The sequence below is a fragment of the Phycodurus eques genome, chromosome 18 (assembly GCF_024500275.1).
Source record: "Phycodurus eques isolate BA_2022a chromosome 18, UOR_Pequ_1.1, whole genome shotgun sequence".
NCBI classification, from domain to species: domain Eukaryota; kingdom Metazoa; phylum Chordata; class Actinopteri; order Syngnathiformes; family Syngnathidae; genus Phycodurus; species Phycodurus eques.
The window spans coordinates 15,331,616-15,346,109 of record NC_084542.1 but is presented as its reverse complement, the minus strand read 5'-3'; the positions used below and the strand labels follow the sequence as shown (position 1 = coordinate 15,346,109).

At 41.8% G+C, this 14,494-nt stretch overlaps 1 protein-coding gene across 9 annotated transcripts in view; it reads right to left on the bottom strand.

Annotated features, from left to right (window-relative positions):
* Positions 1-10,780: 10,780 nt before the first annotated feature.
* Positions 10,781-14,494, bottom strand: part of utrn (utrophin) — a 133,311-nt gene continuing 129,597 nt past the window's right edge. For all 9 annotated transcript variants that reach the window (XM_061704389.1, XM_061704390.1, XM_061704391.1 and 6 more), the window contains 2 exons: positions 14,053-14,078; positions 10,781-12,477 (listed from right to left, as the gene is read on the bottom strand). In XM_061704389.1, the coding sequence (XP_061560373.1) occupies positions 12,469-12,477; positions 14,053-14,078 (35 nt within the window). In that variant the 3' untranslated portion in view covers positions 10,781-12,468. The remainder of the gene's footprint in view (positions 12,478-14,052; positions 14,079-14,494) is intronic.

The following is a 14,494-nucleotide window of genomic DNA, read 5'->3' as shown; positions in this document are numbered from 1 at the left end:
TTTTTTTTAAAAAAACATTCCATTCCCTTTAATGTCAATCTTTCCCACCTGAGAAGATGACTTCTCTCTTTTTCGGTCCTTTGCGAATACACACACACACACAACGCGCACACAATTTTTGTGGTTGATGGGAGGGCAGAAGGGAATTGGAGGTAATTTCGTGACACAGTAGCGGCACAGTACGGCAAATAACAGCCCAGAGCACGTCGTGACAGCCGGGCCAAGTCGGCAATTCAGAGCACCACTTTGGAAAAGGTCAACTTGGACTCTCGTCATCCAGGATGCAATATTTTAGCGAAGGAGGAAACAAAATTCCACAGTGAAAGTAGCAGTGGTCATTTATTAAATACAGTGAACGTGGGAGTCAGCCTTCGCCTATCCGCACGTTGTTTTTGGGAAACTATCGTCCGTTATTTGCTGTGGGGTGGGGTGGGGGGCGGGTAATCACCTATTTGCTGTTTTTGAGCTCAAAGCAAAGGTCACATCTATTGTAATCATATTTCTTTGGCGCCATCTATCCGCTGGAACCTCGGTTTTCCCATGCCGTACATTTCAATCATTTTTTTTTTCAAAAATCAAAAAAATCAAAGTGAGACTTGGCCGTTCATTTCCTGGAATCAATGCGCTTTCATTCAAAGCCTTTCTTAAGTTGTGTAAAAAGGGTTCAACAGACGGCAAGGCGTAGCCCACAATGCAAGCTTTTATTAACAACTCAAGGCAATAACCCTCCCGGTCTGCTCGTCATAACTCAGGCAACATGAACGTAACATGTCGCGACTCCATCCCATAAAGGCGAAAGCTACAAAAACAGCAACGAAACTTAAGTTGTGCCCTTTTGAAAAAAAAAAAAAAAAAAGCAGTTATCTTCTCCCGTTTGCTGCACAGCGGCTGATAGACGGACTCTGTGTTTCATTGACTGAACGCCTCACACCGCCTCATTATTTCGTGTCTGCCGTGGATTCAATTTGGCGTCTTCACGGGTAGAGAATTGGAAAATGTGCGGCGTTGCGCGCCTCGCCGCTCACAGTAAATTGTGTCATTTCCAAGTAAGCAGTCGCAGGCAAACATGAGCGTCCCTTCATTCAAACCCCGCGCGCGCTCGCGTGATCATTCACGCAATCCGTCTAATGGTCAAACTCCACATTTACGAAAGAAAATATACATATTCGCACAAATGAGTGGATCATTGCATAGACACAGGAATTATATCCGCATATAGCGCAAGGCCTCAATTCAAACATGGAAGCTAAACCTAATCTGTACCCAAAGCCCCAATCCTCACTCCAAACCGAGCACTAAAACAAACCTTATCCCCCCAAAAGATGGAGACGGTGAACACAACCGTCACAGCGGCGCGTCGAATTCAGCAGGCAAGCTACTGAAACCCAGAGCGCCGGCACCAGCTCATTTTTGTTTTCAGCCCGATTTTACCCACCCACACGGGTTAGGGTTGAGTGGTTAGGGTTAACCATAACCCCTAACCCTGACACGTCTGGTGCAGGAGGCAATGACATGTCCTCATTGAAGGACTACATATTCTGCCACGTAATCCTTGCCTATATTGTTTTTGTTTTTTTTTTAGACGTTAACGAGTGAAAATAGCGATAGTGAAAAAGACAGCCACATCATCCCACACTTGCAGGTTAATTTCCGCATATATAAATATACAGTACCTATCCGTTTTGCCTTGATTGTATCGCTATTGCCTGTCAGATGTTTGAAGATGAAGATGTTTGTGTTCTTGTGAGAGTGCAACCGTATGCGATAGCAATAAGGTGGAATAGCAACTTGACCTAAGCGGCGTCAGCAAGCTTTCCCGAAAAAGTTGCCATTTTGGAGGTGGTGGGATTCTGCCCGACAGCGACAATATACCATATAAAATATGATTTAATACTTTAATACTAATAAACTTGCCCCTATGACTTTCAAGGATTGCTTGTCAAAGAAGAAAGTGCATCATAGAAGCGTAGCCCTTCAGCACTTCAAAGTGAGGACGCGTGAAAAGAAAACGTCTTCCAACGCGTCTGCTCAGCCTTGACTTTACACAATGAAAACGTCGGGGTTTATTGTCGCAATAAATCTTTCGCCGGCAAAGACCATCAGGTGTAATATTTACCCTCACGATGCACCGACATAGACTGAACACACCTGCCGTAAGTCAGTAGTACTTGTTTCGTGCCGCCCCCCCCGAGTGCTTCGTTTAATCAAGTGTCTTCTGAAAATACCCCACGGGCAACGTCGCGAGTTGAATGGAAATCCCAACGTACTTAAAACGAAACGTTTTGGGCGGTGGCGGTGCTTATTCATTTGAAGATCACCGTGCCGGTGGATTCAAAAAACGAGTTTGAATAGTACGCACTTTGGGAATGGATTCTCTAGTACGACACAAACAAGACGGGTCGGTACGTGGCATTACAAAGCGCTTTGAGGAATCACGCCACTTTTCCGGAATTTGCAGCATCACTACAAGTGTGTTTGGCTTTTTCGTGTTTTCATGCCACCGCAGGCTGGCAAGGGGGATTTTATTACAAGTTAACGTCTTTCGAAACTCGTTAAAAGATCATTTCAAGCCACAATATTGTAGCAGCAGTACGTTCAAGAACATTCCATTGATATTTGAAGAACAGCGATCATTCCATGGCAATTGTGAGCGTCCTCTGGGTTCTAATGTTAAGATTTAATTGATGGATTAATAAATGGGACCTCATTGAAGGTGCGGTACAAATAATTACTTTCATCCAAATCCCAAATTTCAGATGATAGGATAACAAGATTGAATGGAGAGGAAATTCGAAAAACGTGGACGCGAAACAATGACTCAAGTCGATTACATTACAGCTTCGGATATTGCTTATATTAGTTTAAATTAGTTACATTTTTCAGTTTCAGCAGAATAACACTTTGTATTTGGTGACAAGTGGTTTTGGCCTTCAGCGACTCAGAGACGTACTTTATACATGGTGATTGATGGATTTCCACCTCATTTTTCTGTTGTTGCATTTACTCAACCAAAATGTTGGCGTGGAGTTGAAACGACAACAAAAAGAAAGGTTTGTGCATTCATTCCATCGGCATTCGTCTTAGCGAGGCACGTTGTTTACGCCGTGCCCCAGTAATACCCAATCATGTTCACGCAACCATGGTGGGAGAGGAGAAAAGTAGAAAAGAAAAGAAATCACATTGTATGCCTTCCAGGGAGGAAATTAGTCCCAATTGTGATTATTTTCCAAGAACTGATGTGGTAAGTTGTTGAATAATAAGAAGCCTTATTGGCAGAACCTTCTCCTGACACAAAATGAGGCCACCAGCTTGTGCATTATGGACGAAAAATTATTATTGCAGTAGAAATGTGATGACAGGGAATCATTGACTGGTGCCCAGTGAATACATACGGTGGATGATAACTTTAGGAGTTCTGAGCGGCCTCTATGGAAAAGCAATGCAAGCTCCTCCTGACCGGTGAAAAGGAATCCGTGCACGCGATCCATTCGCCGTCATCCTGCTGCGCGTCGGTCGAGGGCCAGCCGTCGATGACCGAGACATTTTACGCTAGATTGGCCTTCCGGTAGCACAGCCACATGCTGAAAAGAAGCTGTTTGAAACCAGCCGGTCATTCCACTCAAGTCCATCTCGCTCCCCTTTTCCAACTCCTCAACCCTTTTCAAGATGTCCTTCAGCGTATGCGTGGCCGCTATTTCCATGCGCCGCATCACTCCTGCTTCTTTTTGCTTTCGGCGCCAGCGGCAGGGAAAACGGGGGCTTCTGTCGATGGCCTCCACTCTCAGCTTTTTCCTTATCTTTGAGTTCTTTTTCAAGGAGCTGGCTCATATCGGCCCGCCCGCCCGTGTGCTCCAGGAGACTGCTCCTTCAGGCAGTTAGCTAAACCCCCCTTTCGTGAACCGTGCTCGTTCACAGTGCCGAGAGTCACTGCGGCTCAGTGTCGAGCGTTGCAAACTGTGGCGCAACACATGTAGACGGATAATGCTAACAGACGTATATCTTCTTTATCCTCCGCAAAGAACGACTAACATTAGTGCGGCTTAATAAGTAAGGGGCTGAGCCGCATCATGTTTATCCGTGTCTGTAGGATACTGCCACCTGGTGGCCAAGAGCACACTGGCAGGAGCAGCACAACGTCCATTGAATTGAAGCAAAATAAATGATCATTTCTTTACATTTATTAAATTATGTCATGACTGTTGAATTGTATAAAGTACAATATTAAAGAGTGCAAATTTTCTTACTGACAACACATTTAAAAAAATTGTAAAGGAAGGAAAAAAGGAAAATGTTCACCCTTTATTAGACGAGAGAGGACAAGGACTTTTAGAATAATGAGATGCAATTGATTAAAAACTCACATGCAAGCAGACAGTTGAAATACAACCTTTGGCCTGGTCTAAGAAGTGTCTATTTCTCCTTAGGCGAGGTCCTACATGAACACATTAACGGGAAGTTATCATCTGCCTGATGCAACGAGCACCCCTCAACCACACACATCTTGCTTTGTCTCACACCAAAGGGATGACACGAAACCAGAGAAAGAGGAACAAGGTCTGCTTTCGTATCCTCGCACTCAAGCAAAGGTTTATGGGGTTGGAAAAAGCAATTCTAAGGGATAAACCATGGCCAGCAAGGAAATAAAATGGAATAAAACATTTTAAAAGAGCGCCACTGTACTGAAGTGATTCGCCACTGAATTTACTTAGCAACAATGAGTACGAAAGGTAAAAAACAAACAAAAACAAAAAAACATCTCACTGGGGTTGAATTTGCGTGATTGTCATTTAAGTGAGTCGTCACGCTGGGTCGTATTTAAAGGTCTTCATGTGAAAATGGCATCAAATTGTCCACAAATGGCATTTATAAGCTAATTTAGGTCGGCTAACGGCTGAGAGCGGTTGAAGGAATGCTCGCGCATAGTCACAGTAATTATGTCCTCACAGGTCAGACGTTGGGTAGAGTAAAGAGATCGCATCGGCTGACCTATCGTGGCCTCAGTGACACTGAAGGGAAAACAATCATAATTGATCATTAAAAATCAGCACTGACTGCGTGTGCTGGTCTGAATTTAATTTTGTCACGCGAATAAAAATGTTAATTTAATTGCATTTGCATCATTATTCGATGGCCAGCTCAAAAAAAAAAAAAAAAAAAAGAATCAGTAGATAAACTTTTTACAAGAGCAAAAGAAGCCAACAAATTATAGCAAGTAATTAAAAAGTATTGCCGTAAGTGTGAGGACATTAAAGTCAAATTCTCAGCGCAAATGAAATATGCTTTTGTTCTTCACATAAATGACTGAAGAAAAGAATTCTCCGAACTTGCCGACGGTATATCCAGCGGTCAAACCATCCCAAGCAATTCCACTGTCCCACATCTGTGGCGGCACGATAGCATTGTTGAAAATCCTCAAACATTTTTGTGAATACAGTACTTGAGAAGAATTCTCCAAAAGATTGTTCACCGGGCAAACCAGCCAATGGGACTTTAAAGCAAGACGCACGCACGCAGTCACTAATGATGGATTTTGGCCTTCTTCCACGGAAGTAAGTTGGACTGGGAAGGCGACCAGCTCCTAAGGCTTTTTCGAGACGGGAACTCAAATCTGCACTTGCTCAGAAAACCGATATTTTGCTGTCAACAGCTTGAGCACAAATGATTGTCGTCTTTTATCCTGGAGTGAAACAGACTTCATCCTCAGACACAGGAGAAAATTGATTGTTTTGGTCCCATTGCATGTTATCTTTGTCCAATGAGAGGTCAGCGCCAAGTGTTTCGGACCGGTTCCCTTCTCGATGAATGTTCGCCGCTTCAGTTATCAACCCGTCACATCCTCTCATAGACGTTCCTTTACGAGGATCATCTATATGCGAACGTTCTTCCAAGCGAAAGCCGTACAGCGACGAACCGCGGCAGAAGTATCTCGGTTGCCGTGCGACGGCGTCAGCCTCCGACTTATCGTGGGATCTACTCGCGGCATGTCAGCGAAAGTTCAAGACGCCTCACGCGTCTGGAAACGCGGACCGTCTGAAGATTTCATTCACACTCCACTGATAGAAAGGATTCTTCCATGCTAGCCAAGAATGACAGGCCAGACCGGTCATCTCGGGAGAGGCAAAGAAAAAGGCCGTTCAATAAGATGGCTATGTGTGAGACGATGAACTAAGATGAGAAATACCGTAGATATGACCATCTAGATTCTCTGAAGTTTTACCACAAAAAGTACAGGAAGGAGATAGCATAAAGTATAAATAATATACAAAATCGTAGCTCTTTCATTTGACGACTTACCTTCATCGAGCAACATGGCAAAAATGAGGGAAAACGGAAACAGCTACGGAAGCCCAACAACTACGACGGGAGCAGAGTAAAAGGCACTTCACGCACGAAATGATTTTTTGTTTGTTTTTTGAATGATGAATACAAATGTCTCATTCAGTTCAATTCACAAATATTCAAAGTTACAATGGAATGATTAAGGAAAATCATAGATAGAAGTAAGAAGAACATTAATAAATACACAAACAGCGGAAAGACAGGGGGCACTTCCCTGAGATGAACAGACCACAATAACGACGACGACGACGACGTGCCAGGCTTGTGACAAACTGGAGAGCTCCTACACAAACTGAGAACGTGTACTTTGTGTCACCTTCGTTCTCTCGGTGTGTGTTTTTGTTCTCATTCACACTGGGGGCCCGGCTGAGGAAAGTGCCGTGATATTTGGCATATCGGTTTGTTTACGGGCGCCCGGTGGATTTAAGAAGATATTGAGTTGATACTCCTGCACCTGATTCCATTGTCCTTTTTTGTGTTTGATTGTTCTGTATACCTTTTGACTGAAGCTGTCCTTTTCAACTCGGGATAGAGGCGGCGGAGGATCACGGGCCCCCGCTCTGAGATCGTCATTGTCCCGATTAGTCCGGATCAGCCTGAGCCTGCCGGGATGATTCAATTCACGGCGGCTAACTGATACATTTTGTCGTCTTTGGTAACCGGTGGCTTGTACGGCGTCGGTCAGATAATCCCTCACATACTGCGGAATTAGGCTAAATCAATAAGGACATCACGCCGGCGGCATTGTATACCTTTGGGTGGCTGTGTTTGTCGGGTTTTTGGAAGTCGGGGGAATAATGGATAAAGGGGGTGAACGAATAAAACAGGCGGTCTAAGTGGGAAGGGATGAAGTACGAAAATGTTAGCGCGCTTAAGATGATCGTTCCGCTATCTGTACTTTAGTTGACTATTTATTTTTCCGACAGCTTTTTACGTTTACTCTCCACATTTCAAAAAATGTGTGCTGCTTTTTTTTTTTTTTTTTCCCAACTGACGCGGACGCGACATAAAAGAGGACGTCAATAAAGAGAGGTCAAGTCAGCCGCAGTTGAGATCACAGGGACCAAAAAATATAAAAAATAAATCAACAGCTTCTAGCATTCACAAATTCTCCATATAATCTAAACAAACACATACAGCTAAGGTACATTTTATTCTGTTGTTATTATTAGCTCATTTGCATTTTGTCTTAGTTCATAACATTAGCAAAGGTATGGCAACACGTTGTTTTAATAGCACAAAGCCTGAGCAAACGCTAGCTAGCTTATTTTCTCAGTACAAGCAATATGCACGTTAATAAAAGAAAGAACATTTTAGATACAGAAATGTTTTTAGTTTTTATTCTAATGTGACGATTTGTCAAAACGAATATTGTAGAGTACATAACTGATTTTTGTACTTCAGCACATTTTAGTCTGTGCTTTTACTTTACGAGGATTCGAATCAGTACTTCTACTTTTACGTGAGGTTTTTTTGTACACAAACATCACAATAAGTGTGCGTACTTATGCCGCCTCTGAATGGAAGCTCCGATTTGCCAAAATGTGGTAACTGATGGAAATTTCAAGGGAAATTACGTTTTGAATCCAAAACCTGGCATCGTGCAAGCTGCGTCTGCCTTAACTGATGCAATGCTCAACTTTCTGATTGCCAACCTGAACAAAAACATTTGCTGGGGAAACACAAAGCCACACAACTATACGCTGCAAAATCAGAGTGGGATTCTGAGACTGCACCAATTGCATTTTGCTGTCTGGCTGTCTTCCTGCCTGACAACATTGATTTATTAACGGCATTGACAGGTGCAGTGTTCATCTGAATAAAATCCATTCATGTAAAAGTGGAGCAGCGCACACACTTTTTTGATTTTGATGTTCATTAATTATTGGTAGTTTTACACACAGTCCTCTGAGAAATCACGGGACTTTGCGCAAAAGCGCGCCCCCTCCCCCCGAACCAAAGATCCATGCGTGAATGAGCTTACAAAGCCAAGGTTGTGTCGTGACATGAACAATCAGCAGCCGCAAAGCGCCGGCTTGCCTTCCGTGTGAAGGCCGTGGAATCGTCGCTTTTGGTGACAATAAATGTCACAATATATCTCGGGTGAGCCTTTATAAGTTTACGTGAATGTGTTGACATTGTGGCCTTCCGAGGCTCATTTTTGTCCTCGGAAAAAACAACAATAACAAACTGTCGGCGTCGTCGTGGCATGACAAGGGTTGAGGCCGATCTAAAACGGCAGTACATCATCTGCATACAAATTCATGACTTTGAATTGCCGATTAAGTAAAACTGGCTGCTGAGAGAGATTTTTTTTTGTCTTCCTCAATTACATTTCACTAACTTCATCTGAAACGCAGCAAATGTCTCGTCTGCGAAGTGATTATGATGACTCATAGCACTGAGGCGTGTGCGTTACTGTTGTCTTTCCAGTTTGTTCTTTGGAAGAAAAAAAGAGAAATTGTACAGAGAAAGTCACACGTAACGCCGTATGCCGCAAGCTTGGGCGAGACCCTCTTTCACGCCTACCCGCTGAAAAACGTACTTGACGAATATTTTCGTTGCTGGCAGTTAACGGTTGGATTCCAGTTGACAAATATAAACGTCTACTACACATTGAATGAGTTCATTACACTGCATCGCTTCCAATAGAGCTCAGTACTGCCTGGCATGTTGTGGCAAAATGTGGTACTACAACTCTAAATTCAAACTTGCTTGTATACTGTAATGATGATGATAATAATAATAAAACAATAGCTTAAAAATCCGACAATATAGCCGGCGCACGAATGATGAAGCGTGATATAGCGAGGGAACATTGTATAAACAAAAATGGATGTATGGATTTTTTTTTATTCATCGACGAGCACGACTGGGACTTAGGAGGAACATTGTTTTGCACCTGGCTGAGGGTTTCTCATGAATAACAAATCTCTTTTGTTACGGAGTAACACATGCAGGCGAAGGGGTTGCATACATCAGCAAGTAAATGGAATTGCAATCACTCTCACCCCGGTACTACACGGTCAATATCAATTTCATCCAGGCCCCAGCACAACAAAGGTGCACTTCATATTTCCCCAGAAATATTTCTGCCAGCCCCCCTTCAGGTCAACGTGAAATTGACGTGTTTAATTAAAGCCTGCTCTTTTGTGTTTTTACAAGCGCTTTGGCTTGTGAAAGAGGGGCGCCGGCTGGCATTTCGATAATCTGCTCCGAGCTCGCCGTTCGTGCAGTAAATGAAAGTGCTGGATCCTGACGGATTCCCTGAACACTTCCAGGTGCTCCCAGCACACACACAACAACAATATGACTTTGTCTGCTTTCATTAGTAACTAACCCAGCAGCATTCACAGATGGAGATAATACACAATATCCATGTTTTTTTTTTTGGTTTTTTTTACGATAAACATGATGCTGTACATGCTGCTTACGAACGTATTTGTTTATGTTGCCGTAGGCTATGATAAAAGATGGACAATAAATGGTAAGCTCTTGAAAAAGGTGGACGTGCATTGGAACGTTACAAGAGGCCGGTTGAATGGATTTATTGTCAAGCTTCCTGATTGGCTATCGAGGTTTCCAGCCGTTTACTGTCAAACGAAACATAAAACAAAGATAATGAAACAGTGTGTGTTTAAGCAGCCCACATGGCTCTCTCCACTTATTTCATGCTAACATACAATGCCAAACGACATAGACGAGCATCGACATTTGGTGTTATAATGCTTCAAGCGAGGCATATTTGAACACCAACAGTGGAGCAAAACATGAAGACCGATAATATAACTCAACTCACAGGCATATATTCTTTATCCCTGTATTATATTGCCCCCTGGTGGCCAAAGAGCACAAACCAGATGGAGGAGCACAATGTTCAGTGAGTTGAAGCAAAAATAAGTGTCAAACTGTTAAATTCTTTACATTCAATTTAATTAAGTCATGATTTGATTTTACAGCCTCGTTTTATATAGTTGCTGATATTTTAATCATTCAAATTTGGCAGTGAGAGTACTTTTGCCACCTCATCACTAACATAATCTCATTTGCTCAGCCCTCCAAGCCCCCCCCCCCTCCCTCGACAAAATCCGCCTCCCGTCCTTCACGATGTGCCAGGTTAGCCTTTGCACCGGCAACACGGCTGGTGTGCCAAAACCTCGGGTTCTAAAGAGGACAGCTGTCGGACGGACGCCGCCAGCCAACGCCGACGCGTGAATGGCAGCAAATAAATTAATTTAGCCGCAGCATCTCCCGCCAAGACCTTCAGGTTTGACCAGACAAATGGCAACCCGTGGCCCTTTGGGGGGCCAAGAGAGGCCATACAAGCCAAAACCTGTCTCTCAAAAAACATGAGACACTTTTTTTCCTCAGTAACAACACGATGCGTTAGTGAGTACGACATGTTTTTAAATAAGAAATCTGGTAAAAAGTGCAAGGGGGATTGTTATAAAAATTTTATTTGGAAATAAAACAATGTCGCCATTTTAGACGTAAAGTGGTCCATCTATTTTACATACCAGGAAAAGGAGGGAGGGGGTGGGCTAGAAAAAAAAACAACAACAACACAGTTCTGCCATTGTAACGTATCTGGTAAAATAATCACCCATATGAAGCTACAGTCTGCAAAGGGGAGGGAGGAGAATATAGTAGTGTTGTTAAGTCGCACAAGTCGTACATGATATACACTATAGCATTAATAGCGCGACAAAACAAAGGAATAACTCACACGGTTCAGCAGGACCAAAATTGTGGTACAGTAACAGTGACGCGAATGTTTCCAAACAAACAATAACAACAACAACTCGACAGCTCCTCAATGCAGTGTTCAGTTTGAAACTAAAGCGTGTCGGAATGAGACTGAGGTAGCAAGGCAATCATGGCTTTCCTCTTGATTGATCATTTTGAACCCAAAAAGACCCCCCCCCCCCACTCCCTCCTCCAAAAAAAAAAACAACAACAATTTCTACATTGTCTGACAACGAGTGCAATTGTCCAAAATGTCTCTCTTTGTACACACTCAACTGCCTCACCACAAGTGGAATTGCAAACTGTATAGGCACAAACACAGATTCAATCAAGTCTCTCAGTGTACTGATGCTGGACTGTTCGGGACACACTGAAAATATGGGGGGGGGGACAAAAAATAATAATAATAAAATACAGGAAAAAAATGCTGCACTTTTCTGAGAAAAAAATCGGAAAGTTCCGAGTTGATGAGTCCCAATGAATTTGGAATATTATGACAAAAAGCTGTTAGTTTTTTTGTTGTTGTTTTTTTAAGAAAAGAAAAATGTGTAATGTTACAAAATGCTGACGCTTTTTGTAGCATCATGACTTTATTCTTGTAAACCTTTGACTTTTGTTTTCTTTTCAGATTGAAACTTTTTTGCCATTCATTTGTGATTTTCCATCAAACATTTTTCTTTTTATGTTAGGACTTTCCATAAAATTCAAACTCATAACATTACAAAATAATATTTTTGTTAAAGTCACAATGGCTTTCTTGTAATAATCTGATTTATTTCTTGTAATATGCCAAATCTTTCACAAACCTTGCCCTTCCAGTGAAATTAGAACTTTTTTTGACCTCACAAAATGCGGACTTTTTTTTAACCGCAGTACTGTATTGTTACTTTATTCTCATAAAATACAGACTTTATTTCCTCTTAAAATTCTACTTTAAAAATATATATCTATATTTCAGTCTCAAGGTATTAATTTTGTTTCTTTTTCAGGGTGACCCGAATACTTCTTTGTACTTTGAAGGTCGGCTGTTAATAGGGACGTGTGCATGCTCCCATAACTGCTTTCTAAATCTGAGTTTGTTGGGGGGGAGGTGGAAGCGGTGGAATGACAGAGGAAAAGTAACAGACTGATTCCCGGTGAACCCAATAACTTCCAAAAGCACCCCTGAAAAACAAAACCATAATAATAATAAAAAAAGGGGGGGGGCTTTATGATACATTATATGCTCGGGGTCCATATTGAGGGCGAAAAGTCAAAGCGGGTAAAACATACAGTTGGTGACCTTGTTGTACACTTTGCATAGTAGACGACGACAAGGTTGGATGAAGTGGTTTGAGTTTTGGGTTCCGGGGCTTCTTTGGGATCGCCGCTCGTGTCACGTGGTCACATCACCTGCAAAACAACACAAATGGCATCACGTAATGGTTGGCTTGAACATTTTGGTGTGTCATTATGCAATTGTTTTTATTTTATTTTATTTTTTATTTATTTTTTTAAATTTTTTTTTTGGAATGTGCCAGTTTTTCAGTAAACTTTAAGCGAGAGCGACAAATAAACAGCTTGCAGCAAGCACACTGTGCCTCCAATTTGGACAAGTGTCCACATTTTCTTCACTCGTCACGTCCTGTAGGTGGTGTCTATTGTGGTGTTTGATTGAATTTGAAGACACTTTGAGCGAAGTCCGACTTTCCTTCAGATAATGAAATATGTGACGTTTGAACAAAAGTCTTCATGTTTTAAAAAAAAAAAGACCGCAGCCTCCGCCCGCCTGCTGCGAGTCAATTCGGAGCCACGCGGAGACGAAGATGAAATACAGCAAGTTGCTTGACTTATTTCACCCCCCCCCCCTTCTCTTTGTTTGAAACTTCTTGGAAATAAGAACTTACAATGTACTCAGCCCATATACATTTCCTCCCACATTCCAAAAACCCGCATGTTAGGTTAATTGAAGACTAAATTGTGCGTAGCTGTGAATGTGCACATAGGCTCCAAGCACCACTCGCAATATATGTTTTTTTAATTGATTCGTACTGTGAGGGAAATTAAGGAATAAGTCAGTCCAAGTGATTAAACACTAATTAAAATCAGCATTAAATTACAGGAATTGAAATAAATGAATACATTTTCATGTTTTGAAATCATTACACCAATGTTTTTTTAATTGATTTACCCCGTGAGGGAAATTAAGGAATGAGTCAATCAAATTATTAATGAACGTTACCAGAGATATTTAATCATAATAATTAGTGATTTAAAAATGGTTTAATGTTGACTTTTGTAAATTAAGAATTTTACTCAATGAAAATATTACATTAAAAATAAAACAAAATGACATGAATAAAAAATTTATTTCAGGAATTTTTCTTTTTATGATGTCAGCATTTGCCAACCTTTATTGAGCCAAGGCAACGATTTTAAATTAAAAAATCTAGTTGAATTGAACACAAAACTGATAAACATGCAAAAAGCCATATAATATATAATAAGATGACTCATTTTGCGGAGGAAATTAGGGAAGAGGTCTCAGAGCTTTTTTTTTTTCTCCCAACATGTATTTTTAATGGCATGGACTCTCTTATTGGAACATCCTTGGGGAGTGAGCGAGAAAATGATTCCCCGGGGCCGGGGGAGAACTCCTCCACATCACCTATGACCTCAAAAACCAAACACTTGGACTTGGAGGGGTTCGAACAGGCCATCCCATGGGAGCTTTCAGTCATCCTGGTCTGTTTGGACTGCTTAACGTTGGGACGTTACAAGAAGACATCATGGGAGGGACTAGAATAATCTCGCAAATACGGCGCTGCCTTCGCTGGGGTGGGCGACCTTGGGCCTGCCATAACATTGGAACCACTTCTAAACATTACGCCCATAGCATACACTGCAAATATGATTAAAATTAGCGATACGCATTTAGAAACCACACACACACACACACACAAATGAATATCAAGAAGGTCATCTAACCTGTGGTCTGGACGAGAGGCTTGAGGCTGTGGGAGACAAAACAAACGCACAATCTAGTCCAGCTTCCATAAAACATGCACACGATTTGAAATAAAAAAAACAACAACCAATTTTAGAAATACCGTGCAATGCTGTTTTAAAGCCGCCATAACTCAGAATATAATTTTAATTATTATTATTTTTTTTTTTAATGGGGCAGTAAGCTTTTAGTGTTTGCAGTCATCCATTAAGAGAGTTTAGAGGCTAATGATAAAGTTGTAGCAGCTTTTTGGATAGTTTAATTGAATTGGAGTAGTAGTACGCGCTTACTGAGTGCAGCTAACGAAGGACTCACAAACTGTTGACTAACGACAGCGCAACATCGAATCGTAAGTGAGCTGTGGGATGCGGGGGGGATGCAGTCAAGTGTGCGAGGACACAATAATCAACAATAGGAGAATGA